This window comes from Python bivittatus, unplaced genomic scaffold, assembly GCF_059951505.1.
Source record: "Python bivittatus isolate LINGU-HERP-01145 unplaced genomic scaffold, Pbiv_v1 ctg000080_np1212, whole genome shotgun sequence".
Classification (NCBI taxonomy): Eukaryota; Metazoa; Chordata; class Lepidosauria; order Squamata; family Pythonidae; genus Python; species Python bivittatus.
Genome location: NW_028277035.1, coordinates 12,392,032 through 12,410,065, shown reverse-complemented (window position 1 = coordinate 12,410,065; position 18,034 = coordinate 12,392,032). Strand labels below are relative to the sequence as shown.

The following is an 18,034-nucleotide window of genomic DNA, read 5'->3' as shown; positions in this document are numbered from 1 at the left end:
TTCAAGATAGAGAATTGTGCACACTACTTAGGAGTAAACAGAGCTGAGCATACCGACTGTTGGTTCTGAGCATGGGATTTTGCATGGGATTGAAACTGAGCAAACTCAGGGAGGCAGTGAAGGACAGGAAGGCCTGGCGCAATATGGTTCATGGGGTCACGAAGAGTCGGACACGACTTAACGACTAAACAACAACAATTGGTTCCCCCACCTCTCTGGCTTGGAATTGGTGACTTTAATTCATCCAAATAGTAAAAGATTCCACCAATTAACCTGGAGATTCTTTACCTACAGTATTTCTACAGTACAGTATAAGCAATCAGCAAATGTTTGACAGAGGCATTTCTGGAAGAGTGTGTGCAAAGTATGCTAGCAAAGCTTCTAGAGATGCTGGTTGAGGCAGAATACACTCACGGTTGACTGGTAGACTAATCCTTTCTACATCTATGGCCAAATCCATGAGCAAGTACAACTCCCTTCTCCCAAGGTTAAATAGCAAAGGAGGAACATGCTGGAGTTTTTGTTCTTGTGATTTTTTCTTGGGAAACTGCAGTTGGCTGTTAGGAAATGAAAAGAAAGGTATCTAAGCCCCTTTCCCAAGTTAAGGGGTAACATCTTTCAGAAAGCAGGAAGGAATTTAGCTAGTTCAGACTTCCATATGCCCTGAATAATAGAGGGAGTGGTGTTAGGATTTGGTTTTATTTTGTATGGGCTCAAGGCTAGTGTCTGGTTTCTTACAAAACTGGTGGTAATCTGGAAACATACTTCAGAAGGCCTACATGCCTTAAGGTGCCCTTGTGTTTCTCACTTAGAAAGTGAGGAGAAATGCATTCTTCTTCCTTTGCCCTTGCTCCTATAATCTGTGCCAAGGGGAAGAAAATAAGGTGATGGTTGCTAATACCAACTGAAGGCATTCAGTGCTGCATCAACCTCAGGCTGTCTTGGTTCAGTGGGGCAGACTCCATGCTGCTCTGCTTCGTGGACTGAGGGGAATGGCCACATAAGGAACTCTCCTTTCTCCACAGATTGTTGTATTTCACGTTCAGTTCATTTTTGTCATCCCTTTGAGAACCCCCCTCCCTCCCCCCCTCCCCTCTCCTCTTTTCACGGGGAGGTAATTCATGTCAGCATCTACACCAGTTCTCCAGTCTTCCATTTTGTTAAAGCCTGGTGGACATTTGGATCACGGCCTTGTCTAAATGAGGAGAGATGACAAGTCTATCAACGTCCTCCAGCCTGTTAACAGAGTCCATTCTGGAAGAAGAAAATGGCTTTTCTTTGCACTCACCACAGGAGAGTCAAGATTTTGTGTTCTGGGATCGTCACTCTAGGGGAGAAGGAACACACTAAGCATTCAGCCAACAAACTAATCTTTTCCTTTGCCATCCTGCAGGGGGCAGGGGTCAGCTACTTCTGGGGAGAACAGGGCTCTTCTCCCTCCCTTCCTCCAGAACCCTTCTTGCCAGGGCTGGAACCCAGGGGAGAGCTGCCAGAGTGACGTGTTCCCCAGGGCAGCCCCTTGTTTCTCGTCTCTCACTCAGACCCAGAATCACGTGGGATCTTGATGCCACATTCCACCTCAAAGATCTAGAAGTGGCTTGGCAAGCTGGCCCTATGCTTTAGCTGTCCCAGAGCTGGATAGAAGCCTTACATTCAGCCATCAGCTTGTCTTTGGAGCCACCTTTGGAGCAAAGCCAGGAGGAGAAGGGCGAAATGTATTCTTGGACTTCAGAGGAGAGAAAGAGACTGAAGCATCATCCACTTTTTCAGTTGTCAGCTTGGAGACATTCACCATTACCCCTAAACACAAACATCGCCCTGTGGAGTCTTTTCCTGAAGTGTTGATAGGCCACATGAACAAAGCTCCACTCTTTCTCCCTGGCAGGTGACCTACCCATTGCATCACTCTTCTGCCATTCCTCCTCTGACATGCATAAGAATGTAAGTTTAAAAAATTACAGTAATATGAAATGCATACATAAAAGTTGTGTGCATCTCATGGCCTTCAAACTGCTGCAAGTTGCAATCTGTGGGTAAAGAGAGTCTGAAATGTTGGCAAGCCACCCTTCAAAGGATGTTGGGAGTACATACTTCCTCACCAATGAATTGTCATTATCCTGTAAGACTGAGCACCCTGAGCACTAGAAAAGACAAAAGTGACAGGCTCTCCTGGGAGTGACACTTATCCCCTTATACAAAGAATATTGAATTGACGTATATGCACAGAAAATGAGCAAGACGGTGGTGTGTATGTATCATACATACATACATTACCCTGGTCCTTTCACAGAAGAATGCCCTGAAGCTGCAATGGATATAGTTCCCAATTGCTGTTGGGACTAAACTACTTAATGTATAAGAAACCAGTTTTGAATGGTCCAGTATTTTATTGAATTGGAAGAACCTTTGGATTAGGTATGATATTTGCAAGCAAGAATTTTCAACTGTTTTTTTCAGTATTCAAAAGAACTAGTATTTGCCTTGTTCTCGTTCAGGTTGGCTGCTTTTGTAACTGCAACTGAAATGGCTGTTGTCTGAGACCTTGCAAGCTTTATTTAGATTCAGCCTTAGCCTCCACGAATCCTTACAAAAGAGGCTGCACAAACAGCCTAGAGATAAACCAAGGTCAGCTGGGATAGTGGAGTGGAAGCATGCAAAGGCCTTGCAAAGTTGATTTTGCTGATGGGCAACGTTTGGAGTAAGTTCTAAACTTACAAGGAAGGTGTGCATGCAAATTCTACTTTCCTTTGGAGATTAAAGCAATCTGGGAGGAAAATCGCAGAACACCCCCAGGCCATTTGTCAATATTGTGCTGCAGATGCAAATAAACAAAATGAGATGAGTTGTATGTACTGTCATGGCTGAGCAGTCATTTGAGTGAATGGGGTTTCCTGGACCAATAGAAGTAGGATTGAATTTATGATTTATATCTGTATGGAGCAGTTCGTGTAACAGCAGTGGAGAAATTGGGCAAGAAAAGAAGTGTTGAGAATGATAGGAAAGTAGTCATGAGGGCTTGTGCTATTTTTTTTTTTTTTATTGTCTACACTACAGAATAGTCTTGATTCAAATGTGATTAAGCCAGGAGCTAAATTCCCATCGAAAATATATAGAAATTGCCTTTAGATATTGGGGCTGGTGGGATTAAAACCAGGCGGCTACAATGAGAGGCAAACACATCTGCCATAAATGTACAACTACATACAGAGATGTGTGACTTCTGCAGTATCTCTTAACAAACCCTCTCACTTTTTGTTCTCCTGCATCATTTTTTCTCACAGTCTTGAGAGACTGCATTGATGTGGGCCAACAAGCATTCTATGGCAGGTAATCAGATTTTTCCATACATATAATACCTTTGGGGAGTTTCATACTCCTGTAGCCTTTGTTTGTGCAAGTGTGCTCCACTGCTGGTTTGAGAAGACTTAGATAAGATTTAAGAAAATGGTGGACAAACCAAACAACACACCGAATGGGGGGAAAGGCAAATCCCAATGGAGACTGAAGACAGGTACTCAAGAATTACATGCACAGAATATATGCCACAAAATAAACATTACAGGTACCTCCCGTAAGGACACAATGCATGACTTTGCTTTACAATTCAGAAGTATGGAATAAAGCAACATCCAAGTCATAGATCCTGAGAAGATAATTTGATTAATGCCCAGCTTTCATATTTTACCAGAAGATGAAAGGGGCAGGATGGGTAGAGGAAGATTTTTTAAATTATTTTTTTTAAATGATGTTTAAATTAAACATTCTGCTTTGAGTTTTACACAATTGGGGTGTGCAGTTCTGGTCCAAAGAGGCAGACTGTTTTCTAAATGTGAGATCCTGACATGTAATACAAGTGAAATAAGTGCATTGTACCCCATTCATGGTATTCTTGAAATGCATAATCAGCTAGAAATACTCAAAACGTTTTGTGGTTGCAACATTTAGGCTTCAAACAGATTGTTCTAACTCTGAAACAGGCTCTTCTGAGTGAATGAGAAGTGGCCGGATCTTAAACCATTTTGTTTCAACACTGGACCTCTTTCCATATCCTTGGAATGTCTTTGTTCTTAACAGCATCTCACAAACAGGAAAGTTAGATTCTCCCAGAGCCCCATTAATCAGGTTGAAGGCAAAGAAAAAGAGGTTAGGTTTGGTTGGAAACTGGCTGTGTGCACTTTGGCCCTCATTTATTAGTCAGTATGGTAAGGCAAGGCATCCTTGATGCCTTTGATCCTCTTTCTACCTGTCTCTTGCCTTAGGAGAGGTTGCTACCAGCTTAGGAAATATGAAAGGAATGTCCACCTGTTCTTGTTATTCAATATTTTGGAAACATCCATTCCCAAACTCATTACAATCCTGTTCTGGGGTTGACATGTTTTGGTCATTAAATGTTTTGCACATCTGTCAAATTAGGTAACTTATTAGCAATACATTCTGAGAAGTGGTTTTTTCCTAAAGCCAACCTACGTAAGAAACAGATGGTGTCCGAGCAAGATATCTTGATGCATGGCCATTTCTTACAAGGCCTCGCTAACTTAGCTTTGTGGATTTCATGAAGCTTTTATTAAACCAGCCATTATAGGGGAATATTTTTGGGTTTAATGTCAGGATAATTATTTCAGTTAGAATTATTTTTACTGGCTTGGATCCAGAGTATTTGGGAGTACAATTTAGCTCACAATACTTTTTTTTTCTTAAGGAAGAGGTAGCATGAAGCAATTATTTTTGCTTATTCTTCCGTTTGTAGCCTCCAGTGATCTCTGAAAGAGGTCAGATCCCTCTTAAGGAACATGGGTAGTAGTGTCTGGAATACTATAGGGGAACACATAAAACAGCAAATATCACTTCTCCCCATTCTTCAGCGAAAGTTTCTGCTGCACCTTAGCTTCTGCTGCAAACAGGTATGTCTTATTCCATTTATAGAAGGACTGTCTGGATCCTGTGCACTGCATCCAGTAGCTGCCAATTCCCTTCCAGTAGTGACAACAGCAAAGAACTAGCAAAGACCAGCAGTACTATTTCTCAGAGAGGCACAAATACAGCAGCATCCTTTGAAATATTAAGTGAAATGATGTAAATTATAGTGTTTTAAAAAGGTTTTGAGGTTTTTTTCCCCATATTGAAGGTTTCTAGACTATTTACCCAATCGCAGTAAGCTTTTTAACAATGGAATGGCACATATCAGCATTGTAACCATTTTAAAGATCTACATAAAAAGTGAATTATTTCTGAAGAGTCAGTGGCTACAACTCAGCAGCTAACCAGCTGGAGAGCTGTAGATCATCTGCTGATGTGGTGATGTCACTAGATGGGACAGGGCTGAAAATATAGGAAATACTCTTGGGGTTTTTTTTTTTTGGCGGGGGAGGTTAGGAATAGAAACTCTTCATATCCCCAAGGCCTACTGCTCTTGTTCCCACCATTAACCCTACTTGCCACCTCCTGGAAAATGGGCTGAAAGCATTTTAGCACTGCTAAGTTTGGCTAGTTTACCTTCTGACAATTTTAGGAGAGTTGGATAGATTTTAAGGGTGGGAATAGGATCAATTCTCATACTCCCATTCTATCCTTATTTTTGGGGGTGGGATTGAAGGAAAAATAGTTCAACCAAACTTCAACCACTTTGGCATCTCATTTTGGTGGGGCTATTTCAGGGGACTGGGGGAGTTGCATATAGGTTGGGGGTTCCCTAATCTAAATCTAGATGGAGAACCAGGGTTACTTCCTTGTTTAAGGATACCCACATTCTTAACAGAACTGAAAAATTGACCAAACAGCATATTACTAAATTGGGTAATGTGTAGTCAGTCCTACTTAGCCCCTTAGAGATTATAAGGTAAGTAGATACAGGATTTCACCCTGAATTATTAGGAAGAGCGTACAGCAGCTAGTACCCAGTTCAAAGTCTGCTCCAAGATCAGTTTGTCTAATACAGAATAAACAGGCTGCACTAGAGCTACAAGAATTTAAATTAGTACTGTATTAGCTTTGAATATGAGATTGCCCCAGGGGAAGGCAGTTCCTTCGTGACTTGTGCAAACAGGCTTACTATTCAGGTGTTAAATGTGCTTTGTGCCAGATCTGTACAGTGTTCGGCTTAATACCTTATTGTTGAAATGTGCCTAGTGGCCCCATCTGGTGGTCAATGTCTGCATTAGTTAGGAATCTGCTATCCGTGCTTTTTCCTGCATACTGTATGGCAAAAGCCATAGTCTGGGCCCATTGACATAAGCATTGTGAACACAGCACATGATCTTTTCAACCTGACTTCTGTTCTACTTGTGGCAAGAATGGTCAGTATTACTACTCCCAGATGCAGATGAAGATTTGGTTTAACTTGTGATCATCTTTTCCAAGGAAGGATTCAAAAACCCATTTTTCTCTGCAGAGATATTGTTATGGATGTATACATCCACTCTCTGAAAGTCTTAGCAAGCTGAAGATGCTGATGATTGAAGTTCTGCTGGAACTTAATGTTGATGGTGAGCAATCTCATCAGGAACCCTGAATGCTGTTATATAAATATAGGTTCATCTGACTCAATGATGTTTATACTTATAAGGCAAGAATTCAACTGGAGCAGGTGAATTATGTCAATCTTTTGCATGATAGGCTGGCTACCACAGGCACTGTTTTGTGAGAGACAAATTGTACCTCCTCAAGCATTCCCCATTTTGAAGGACTTCTCATTTGTATTTCAGTTAGTCCTTTGCTGATTTTACAAATGTTACCTGCTCTTATTTTTTGAAAATATTAGCATCTTAAGAAAGAAAAGATCAGGTAGAAGAATCAAACGTCAGAAGTTCTTAGAACCAGTTTCCTTATGTGTAACCTGTAAGGGTTTCACTGACAGTGGTGCTGTTTGTTTTCATGATCATCAAATTATCAAATCCATACATTGCATTTATCCACAAGGGAACAGAATGCCTAGTGCTCAAATTACTTATTTCAACAGGCTGTTGAAAAATAAGAATGGAGGCAGATTTTGGGAATGGGAAAGGTAACTCAATAGAGCAGGCAGAAATTGTGAGCAGGTTGCTAGCCAGTTCCAGCTGGGAGACTGTAAGTCAGGCAACTGCTGTGTACATCTGGATTGGATTCTATGTTAGCTGAGTTATGTGTTTGTCTGGCATTTAGAGGTTATCTATATGAGAGACTTTTAAAAAATCACTAGGAATGTGCACAGTGACTCAGTTATCACGCAGGATCTGTCAATCTCTTCCAAGCTGGCTGGGTGTCTACAAGGAAATGTTTTCCACCCAATGCTCAATGTTACATTGCAGTGATTCCTTGCCTTCACATCCCCAAGCTATATGGCTTGCAAGTGGTATATGAATGGATACTGCTGACCTATCATAAATTGTACCAGGTTTCCACTGAATCCTAAACTCTGCCCTGCACTATTGTGGAAGCAATAGTCTGAGGACAAATCAAAGTTGCTGCTGCTGCTACCTTGTACAAAGCAAGATTAAACTGTGGAATTCATCATCATACAAGAGTACTACAGGCTGCTGCCAATTAAAAAAAAAAAAAGGCTCCAAGTCATGAGACTAACTGGAATTTGCTCTGCGCTTCCCACCCCAGCCTCATGAAAAATATATCCTTCAGAATATGGGTTGCCTCCATGATTTAGTAGAATGTCCATGTGCGTCTACCCTGGCCACAGATGGAACCAGAATGCCAGAGTCTTTTATCAGCAGAGATACTCATCTAACCTTTAAAAACTCTTCTAACAGTTTCGTTGCATTTTAAAGATTAATGTGCCTATTACTGTCTAAGCTGTCATGCTTCCTAGTTTACATCATCAGACGCATAGAGTTCAGTTCTGCGAGAGCATCACAGAGGTGCTGTTTGGGACAAGGGAGCCCAAGGGGGGAATGGTGAAAGTAAAAGTGGGAAGTGAGCTATGACCCAAAAAGACTTACTGTACGTTATATTCTGCAATTTTTTAAGGTGCCACTAGACTTTTTTTCATATCAGAGACTAAAACAGTTGCCCTTCTGGAAAAGATTGTAGTCATTAAAGAATCTCACATCATTAGACTCAGCCTTTCCAACTCCGGCCCCCTCCAATTCTATAATTCACATCCAACAGGCTGAGCGTGATGGGGATTGTACGGGAGTCTAATACCTGTGGAGAGGCTATTCAACAGTACCTCCAGACCAAAAGCTGCCAGAAGCCATCTGTCAGTTTTGGACTCCTGCAAGAAAAATCAAAGTTTTCATTTCTAGGAAGCCCATTGGAACAGCTGGTACCCACTTATCATCTGGCTAAATATCAACCAAGACAGTGCTGTGAAGTGTGTGACAAGGACTGTTCATGAGGATTAAGCCCATCTCAGAAAGAGCTACTTAAGCTGGAGCAAGGCCATTTTTACCAACATGCATCTGTGCAGGGAATCCTTGGTTTTTGAGTGAGGAGAGCAGGCTAATTCTAACACAACCTGTAACAACTGACAGTTCCATGACTTTCCAGTAGTCTTCAAATTTGGCTTTTATACATAAATTTAAATGGAATCCAAGTGAATGGCAAATAAAGCAAAATCAAGATGTGTATCAGGCAAGTTTGATGAGCACCATGCCAAATACTTTAGTGTATGGGATTAGCTTGGAACAGACTTTTTGGAGTCTAGTGACTTTAAATGATAGGGGGAAAAGCTGCCTCTGAAGAGTGAAAGACAAGAGTTTTTTTCCCCCTTCTGTTTTCAGAAGCAGGCTAGGAGCACTGGTGCCCCCAGCCTTCCTCTACTGTGCTAGCCCCCTTCCAACTGGCACATGAGCCTAATGAATCTCAGATCAGACCTGAATTCCATCTCATCTTGTGCATCCTGATACAGATGAACAGACTCTTCCCACCTCATTGTTTGTACTTTATCTCCCATGGGGGGAAGCTATCCTATTTCCTAGCCCAGATCTCATTGGCAACGCAGTATGTTTATTCCTGCTATGTGCTTCTCAAAGACACAGCTATGATAGTCCCACTCAAATGCTGGCAGAAGCATTTGAGACAAAGCCCAACATCCATCTGCACTGTAGCTGCTATGGGACAGTGACTGGCCACAGCAAAGAAGCTGGAGATGTGAATGCCATCTAACAGAAGCCATTTAAAAAGGATGCAGAAAAGAGGGAGAAGCAGTGCTATTCTTTCCTTTTGATTGTGGGGGCCAGTTGATTTGGGCCATCATCATTAGCACTCATTTTCACCAGCCTACTGGAATGATGCTACTGCTCTTTGTAAAGCAGCTCTGAAAGCTTTTGGGGTGAGTGCTTCCCTTTTAGAATGTCTATTTAAAGACAGACAGCATTCTAAAAGATTTTTAAAGATTCCTCAGAACACTTCTAGTAACTTTAATGTTTGAGTCCATGATAGTGAGAATTAATAATGGAGGGATGTGAAGAAACTATCTTTCAAATATCACACGTCCACTGCACTGAACTAGACATCCAGTTCAGCAGTCATTGCAGAATCCCTGAGTGCCTATTAAAATGAAACTGCTGGCTCCATGCAGCTTATCGTCTGGTTCAGCTTCACGTATAGGACCTTTTCCAGCTATCTAGACTGCTCCGCAAGAGCAGAGTGAGCAGAATGTATGCCAACTCGAGAGGTAGACTACTGCTGTCATCCCATGCACATCCTTTCTAAACTGCAGCTGTGGCAGGGCACAGGTCTGGAGGGAAATATCCAAAGCTTAAGAGAATTAATGGGCAGTAAAGTTTTTCAAGGGCACACAGCAAAAGAAGCTAAAATAAGACAAAATCTTGTAGGCTACAGATGGTTTCTTCAATATTGCTCTGGATATGTTCCCCCCTGCCCCCTAATATGTAATGCAGATTCTCCAACCCCTTCCACAGGCTCATTCCCTTCTTTCCCTTATCAGTTCATTAACTGTAATTAATAGCTCTAAACACACCAGCATGCACACACAATTTAATAGTATTGATATATTTTATCTTAAAGACAATTTACTTGCAGAATACAAAAATATGTCCAAGGAGGACATGGTGCCTGGTCTCCCTAAGAGGTTTCCAGTGCCAGGACACAGGAAACAGCAAGGCTTAGCAGAAGCCTCACTCTCTCTGCGCTTGAGGTATGATCCAGTGGTCCGCAAGCTCCATATCCTACCTGGAATTAGTGTTTTAGAGATACAGTAGGTGAGCTGAGGCTGTAAGATGTAAGTGAAGAAGTCTTCTCAACTACTGGGGAATTACAGTAATGGATTGTGGCACAGGGGAGAGGCCCAGTATTTGAGAATGAGCACATGAGTGAAAGAATATAAATAACAAGAGGGAAGCATTACAGGCATTAACTGGGCCAACCCTAGGAGGTAGGTCAGCAGGACAAAATTAGTCAAGACAGACATTAAGAAGGGTATGCCCATACCTAGACAACAAGGGACTCCTGCTGCTGCCCCTCCTCCTGGAAAGAGTCCCCCAAATTTTGAAAAAAAGTACTTTGAAAAGAGGAGCTTGCTATAGCCAGCCTAAAAGGAGAATATCCCTAGGAATAGTGGGGTGGAGGAGAAAATGCCACTGATCTAGTGATTCAGTACAGTCCCATCCCCTAGAAGAGAAAACACACATAATAACCTTTGTACTGTCCACACATCACGAGTTGGCAGGGATTAAAAGCCCAGATATAGAACTAAAACGGGCAGGGTGGATAAGGCTGAAAACCGCATGTGGTTCTGAGAGAGTAACATTCAAACAGCAGAACGTGCCAGACCTATCCATGGAAGCAGGTACTCTGGTTAGATGTTACATGTATGTGCTATACATGTTCTCTATAGCTGTTGACTATGCTGTGAATTACTTCCCAGTCATAACATTTGAGGCCACTGATCAGAACAGATCCGAATTCAGCAATTGATATCAGCAGTTGTACTTCACAGTTGGAAGCTGTTTAACAACTGATCTCTCCTTGGACACATCGAATACATGTTGGTAAAGGGATGGAGAGAAAATTATTTCCTAACCCAGCTTGTGCTAACCTCGAGCAGAAGCATCACTGTTGCATGTTCTACCTAATGTTTAAGTTACAAGGATCAAGGGGACAAGTGAGATGCTCCCAAATAGGAGGGGCTGTCTGTATGTGTCTTGTACCAACACAGATGACAGGTGGACTGGTAAAGGGTGGTCAAGCTTTCAGAAGAACCAGGGAGTGTGTCTCCTTAGGCACCAACCTGCTCAGAGCAAATATGCAGAACTAGGAGTTTTACTGAAATCCCACTTCTCTCAAGGTTTTATTAGAGCTGAAAAAGCCAACTCTGTCCATCCCTATTTCATTCAGCTCCCGTGTGAGTATCTGATTCTCAAAGAAAACTGTTTGTCATCCATCTAAACTTGAACCAATATTTCAGTTATGATCTCTCTCAAACCAGAATAAGCTTAGAAATCCAACACGCAGCAGCCATACCTCTCTAAGAATAGCAAACTGTATGAAGCAACTGGTAGCACCTAGCTCAGACAAGGAAACACAGCAAACTGAATGGCTTGGTTGTACCCAGGGCTGAGGGAATCTCCAACAAGAGGGGGCTGGAAACAAGCAGCAGCAGCAGAAATTCTGCCCCCAGTTCACATTACACTCCAGTCAATAATGCAGATTACTTATTGCTCTAGGATCCCTCCCATAAGTGGGCCCAGGATCAAGGGAAGGGCGCTGCAGTGTGCCAGATTCACCACTGGTCTGTCCATAGGTTCTGTGGGTGGGGTCCAGCAAGTTTACAGTTCTAGTAGCGCCCAACCTTGGCATCTCCAATACTTCCCCAGACGTCAAAGACAAACTCATCTGGGAAAGCAAAATCACCCAGCTGCTCATCCAATGCCTCTGCAAATTCATCAGGATTCTGCTTGTCCTTGCCCAACTCCACCATGGTAGCAGCTACAGAGGAAGAAAAATCAGAAATAAGCATCAATTCTATCCCCAAACACTTTATAGGGCTATATGCCATAGTTTATAGGACTAAACATAAATCTAAGGAAGGACACAAGGAAAGCCTCACATTTATTTCTATTCCTAAGCACAGTAAAAACAGGTAAGAGTAGGCTGTGAACAGCCACAAGTCACTAGTTGTTATCTCTTAACAGTTTAGCATCCAGATTAAAGAGAGAACTCACCTAGCTCTGTGTCACGGATACCCATGTAGCTCTCCAGAAGATCGTCAACCTTCTCAATGGCCTTTTCCTCAAATGCAGAAGGCTGTGAAAAAAAAATACACTGTGGCAAAGACAGCAACGATACTTCCCTTCTGTTAACCAAAAAAGCAATCCACATAACTATTCCCACTAAGACAGGATTGATGGTGGCTGCAGTGCAGCAGAATACCTTGGTAGAGATAGGAAAAAATAATTAAAGGAAACAATATGAAAGGGGGTTGAGGGGGAAGAGTTCTGATCCAGGATCCACAACTGTAAGCTCTGTAGAGCAGCCAATCTTTATTATTGCTTACTGCTAATCCCCTTGCCCCTTCCACTTTTTTTTTTTTTTGCTGCATAGGAGAGTAAGGAAGAAAGGGATGGCATGTAAAGATGAGGCAGCCGAAGTGATGCTTGGTCTGTGGTGAGACATCCTTTTCAACAAAGCTTTATGGCTATCTTATTCTTGGATGGATGGAAGAAAGAACTCCAGTTTCTCAGCAGAGCTACTTATCTTTCTGACCAGTATAGCTGGCGCCAGGGAGCACATACCTGCTCTTCCACAGTGGCTGGTCCCTTGGCCCGAAGACGCAGAGTGCCCCTTCCTGTGCCAAGTTGAGCACATCCACTGTTTTTGCCTCCTTTGGACCTCTGACTGATCATGTCTGGAACAGAATAAGAAAATGTTTGCTGAGGTTTTGTTTGGTCTGCACGGCAGAGATCCCAGCTTAAAAAACCAACACAGCAGGGCCTACTTTCATGTCCCCATGCTAGAAATGCATGAAAAAGACACTTGTTCCTGGCTTATTTGTCATTAGTCAGTAATATGCAGTCATAATCAAGTGCTGTTTTTCAGTTTTGGGGCTTGCCACTGCTGACCCACGTTTATGAGGTTTGCAGCAACTTGCCAACATCATAGAGATACTACCATATGTACAGACTCTGAGCCAAACGGATAAGATTTTTCATTATTACCATAGACTGAAATGGTTATTAATTTAAACTCAAACAAAAGAACATCAGAGTCCAAATCTCCAGCAAAGAACATTAAATCCTTTGATATCACTGACTACTAGTAAAAAATGCAGCTTCAAAAAATGTTAATTATAATAGTCTGGAAAGAACCATTATAAAATATATATTTCAAAAATGTAAGCACACTTGTAGGAAATAGACTGTCAGTGGAACTGGGTAGGCTGTTCAGGATAATATGTGAGAGATAATATATACCCATCAAAATGTAAAGGGGAAGATCTTTAGAACATAAAAAGAATCAGAATGAGCAGTACCAATCACAGGACAATATACCCACAATGGGAAGAGTGGAATGCCAGAGAATCTGATTTATAAGTGATACTTCTACAAAAGTTACTATCTAATGCAGGCCTTTGCTCTCACTCATTCCAAAATAGGGAAATGTTAGTAATAATCAAGTTTACTTACCCCAATAGTAACTTCCATATATGTAGTTCTACAATCCTTTCTGGCATGGCCTGTTATAAATCTGAGTCTACTTAAGAGTGCAACTTCATCTTAAGAACAAATTGGAGTACCTATGCCAAAGGTGAAGGTAAAACACACCAGGGCCAAATTATGACTATTGTGGGCCCAAGGAACTTTTGCCTTTATGGACCACTCCCTCCATAAAAAAAATAGTATTACAAATTATATTTTATATGATTTCAATATTTTCTTCACATTTTTACAAAGAAATAGGGAATAGTAAATAATCTAAGTATTATTTAATAATAATAATAAAGTATTGTGGATTAATTATGTCTATCATGTATCATCATTACTAAATTTTAGTATTCACATTTTTGTGGGTCCTAGGCACTGTGTCTATTGTGCCTAACAGAGAAGTTGTTCCTGGAGCACACATGGTAAGTTAGAACATAGTGCTACTTCCAGTGGAACAAAAAGGAAATCTGTAGTTTGCCAACAGATCCACATCTCTTCAGAAAGGAAAAGGGCCAAAATCCAGCATAATAATTAACCAAAGGCAGCATTACCAAAAAAGTTAAGTAGATGCAACACATGGAAATGTTTGCATATTTAAAGAAAGGAGTCACAAAGAGTTTGCACAAGTTACTTGTCATGGTTCCAGGTATCACTGCATATCTCCTATGAGAAGAATGTGTACTCCTTGACAAATTGCAGTCCCCATTTCCTTTGGGTAGCCTTAGCAGACTCTTTCCATCTTCAGGACAAATTTAGATGGATCCTTCAATTAAGGATAACTTTACCACTGCCAAGGTTTGCTGGAGGGGAAGAGAACTAGCACTAAAATGTGTCCTTGCTCATTTCCTCTAAACAAGATTTGAAGTGGTGAAACTATGAGCCATAGAGTCCTAATCTCCTTGCTATTTCCCTTGTCCTGCAATCACTTGTACCTTCACTGCCATCACTAATTTGCACTCATTAATCTAGTAGCAGTTAAGGGCCTGTTTTTTGCATGTACCTCCCTAAAAATGGATTGGCTGAACATTATTAATAGAACTGAAACAGCTTATTTCCTAGCGATTCCTGTTAGGGTACTTGTAGAATTTATTTTCTGATCTCCAGATAGATTACAACAGAAGTAATATTTTTTAAAGAAAAGGATTAACCCCAGCACGTTTTGCATTGTAAAGGGAGCATTTCATTTCAAAGGGGAGAATAATATCAGATATTGTTCTGGAATTCTATTTAGCATGCTTGATAAGGGTCCAACTGAGAATATTCCATTTACACAGTCATTCTGATTGAACTTCTATTTCTATGGGTTCTTGAGGCGATATATTTTCCTTCCTTCTCTCCGCGCCACCCCCCGCCCCGGGTCATAAGCTCTTTTGAAATGGGCAAAGAAATGGTTCTTCTTTAACTGTACTTGTATTAGAATATTTGGTAACTCATTTTCAAAGGATAAAACTAGTTTCTTGCAAATTGCTGCTATCTGTAACTGTCTTGTGGAGAATGCCTTAACAACATAATACAAATTATAAAGGCAAACATGTCTGTATATTCTTAAGGCTGAGGCATGTTCTACTTCTGGATATTTCATTTCTATCTTAATTAGATTTCTATAAAAGTTAAGTAGAAACAAGATTTAAACAAAGTATATGTTTCTTCTGAGCCTGATTTTAAATATCTGTCAGGCAAGCTGGCCTTTGAATGTACTGCCTTGAACAAGCTGAAATTTTTAATACTTCTGAGAAGAATGCCAGCTCCCAAATGAGAATTTTTTTATAGTTATTTGTAGCTTAAGAATTTTTTTGCTCACTATCTGTTCTCCTGAAATGGGATGTTCTATTCTCTTTACTTAATTTCTCTCAGGTTAGTAGAAAGCATAACTTTCTATAGGTGAACACTGTCCCATTAACCCTTAAAAGAAAAAATTGTGGAACCAGACTCCAAGTTTGAAAAGATGGGCAAGATGAGTGCAGATACAGAAGTGATTTCAAATCCATCAACTAAAACATTTCTCTCTTTTGCAACCATTGATGCTAACTACAAATGGAGAGCAAATTAAGAAATATATTGTAGCATTAGTCTCAAATCCAGTCCCTGATTTTAGTCATCTATTGAAGCAATAAAATGCTCACAAAAAAAAAAAAGAAAAGAAAAAGTTACCAATTATTTTTAGTGTATTTGTGGTACTCACTTAGCCGAATCAAACATTACATAAATATTGTTCCCTAACAAAGTAATCTTCATACTAGTTCAAATCACCACTTTAAACAAAAGCTGATATTCAGCAATGACTCTAGAGCAGCTTTCAGAAAGGAATGAAACAAATTCTGAGGCTTTCAAATGTGTTTTGTTCCCTAAAAAAAAAGCACCCAATCTATTCTAAGTTATGGGAGGTAGCTCCAAGTGTGTGGTCTTGGAAAAAGAACTGGCAGGTTAAAGTTCCAATTGGGATTGGAAGGACACACTATTCTAGGAATGTAGCTGGATGACACATAAATTCTTTGTCATGACGTTTCAAGAATAGTTTAAGTTGCCAGATTGCAAAATAAACATTATAAAGTAGATGTGATGATTACAGCAATCTCTGGGTAAGTATGTTTATCAAGTGCCAAGCAGACTTCAAAAATCACATCTGGGGGTATATCTAGAACAGGCATTTGAGCTGGAGAGTAGATTTTTATATCCCTACCACAGAATTGTTAGAGACTAGAGAAATACTATCAAAGCTGGAGTAAATGTTGAAGAAACCGCTGCAAGATCTATTGCCAATGTAGTTACAAACTCAGAATCCGAAATTGTTAAGAAAAAGTAACAGACTATTCTAGAGTGAAAGTTGGCAGCCATCCTTTATGTCTCTAGCTCTTCCTTTATAAAATGAACCTACGGTATAACTTTACTTATAATGAAATTGAGATGTTGTATTGAGTCATACTTGTATCAGCCAACAACATAATTCCAGAATGAGATAAGAGTAACAGACCTGGTCTTGATTCTAAGGATCAGTATGCTTCTTTTGTCTTTATTTATTTTCACAAATATCAGCTCTTCGGCATTTCAAATAGGATTCTTTCCAAACCTTATCTAACAATGCTGGGGATTAGGCTGGCAAAGTGCAAAACACATACCACATTCTACAGTCCTTCCCTATATGGCCTCTTCCTGTAGCTAAACAAAAGAGAAAATACATAACATGAGCTTTAGATGTGTTATGTGTATACCAACTAATCATACACTTGAATTGCTTCTGAGGAACTGGAAGTCAAAACCACATATGCCCTTTGCTTGTTTATGCATACACACTTGTAATACTGTCTTTATTTTATTTGTGAGGTCCTCCAAAGGGTATCTTGTGGCATGGAATGCTAGTAGATGATTATGCATTTCCTTACTATCATGTTCTTGGTATGCTATTTATTGCTATTTCATGATCACTGTTAACTTTGTGAAACTATCTTAATAGCGTTAACTATACTGACTGAGGATTTGCAAAGCCTAGTTATTTGGGGAAAGGGTATTGCTTGCTTACAGCTTCTTGGCACCACCTTCAACAGGTAACCGTCTGGCTCCCTTCCCCCTTCAATTCATACATATCCTGGGAGGCTTCCAGCATTCCGTTATCCACCAAGTGTAGACCAGCATGTTATGAACTGTGGTTCTGCCAGATTTAAGAGCAAGAAAGCCTGTGATTTGGGCAGAAAACTGTTCCTGGACATGATGGTGAAATCAGGCCCCTCTAAATATCAAACGTAATTTGCCAAGTGGCAAGAACCTACAGTAGGATACACCTGAACCAAAGCTACCCCTTGAGAATCAGCACATTCTTGGCAAATAAAAACAGGATGCAGATTTAGCAAGCAACCCCTCTATGTCCTGTCTCATTGCTTATTACTATACTAAGGGAGATTCATAAGCTGTGGTCTTCAAGCAATACCATAGGCTCTTATAAGGGATACAGATCCCTTTGTAGGAGTGATTCCTGCCATTTCCCCTTTGTAATATGCATACTTTGTAGCAAAAGGCTCTTTCCCTTCAGGAGGACAGAATTCATCTTAGGCAAAGGCATTTCATGACCAATAATTTATATATTAAAGGCTCTAATTATAAACACAAATAGAGATGGAAGGGAAAATTATTCAGCTTAGTCCAACTTAAGGGGACACCCTAAATGGGCCTCTTCTTTGCAAAGCTGGGAATGCACAGACAGAAATAAAGCTAATAAAATGTCTGGTTCTTCTCCTTAGTCTGTTAGCAATGTCTGTTTAGTCATAAGCAAGTAGCAATCCTAGATGTTCCTGGCCTTTTTCTTGTTAGGTTTCCTACTTTTGTGCCTGTTGCTACAAAACGGAAATACCTCAGTGACCAGCGCAATCCTAACTTGTCAACAAAGCTTCATAATATTTGTGATGGGTATCTGCCTTTACTCTTAGCTGGGCACCCAAGCAACAACTTTT

General features: G+C 40.6%; 1 protein-coding gene across 6 annotated transcripts in view; it reads right to left on the bottom strand.

Annotated features, from left to right (window-relative positions):
• Positions 1–1,113: 1,113 nt before the first annotated feature.
• GIPC1 (GIPC PDZ domain containing family member 1) overlaps positions 1,114–18,034 on the bottom strand; it is an 89,746-nt gene continuing 72,825 nt past the window's right edge. For 5 of the 6 annotated variants that reach the window (XM_088133540.1, XM_088133541.1, XM_025169408.2 and 2 more), the window contains exons 5-7: positions 12,684–12,796; positions 12,114–12,195; positions 1,114–11,877 (exon numbers count right to left, since the gene is read on the bottom strand). In XM_088133540.1, coding sequence (XP_087989666.1) covers positions 11,726–11,877; positions 12,114–12,195; positions 12,684–12,796 — 347 coding nt within the window. In that variant the 3' untranslated portion in view covers positions 1,114–11,725. The remainder of the gene's footprint in view (positions 11,878–12,113; positions 12,196–12,683; positions 12,797–18,034) is intronic. The other variant, XM_007432577.4, reaches the window with a different exon arrangement.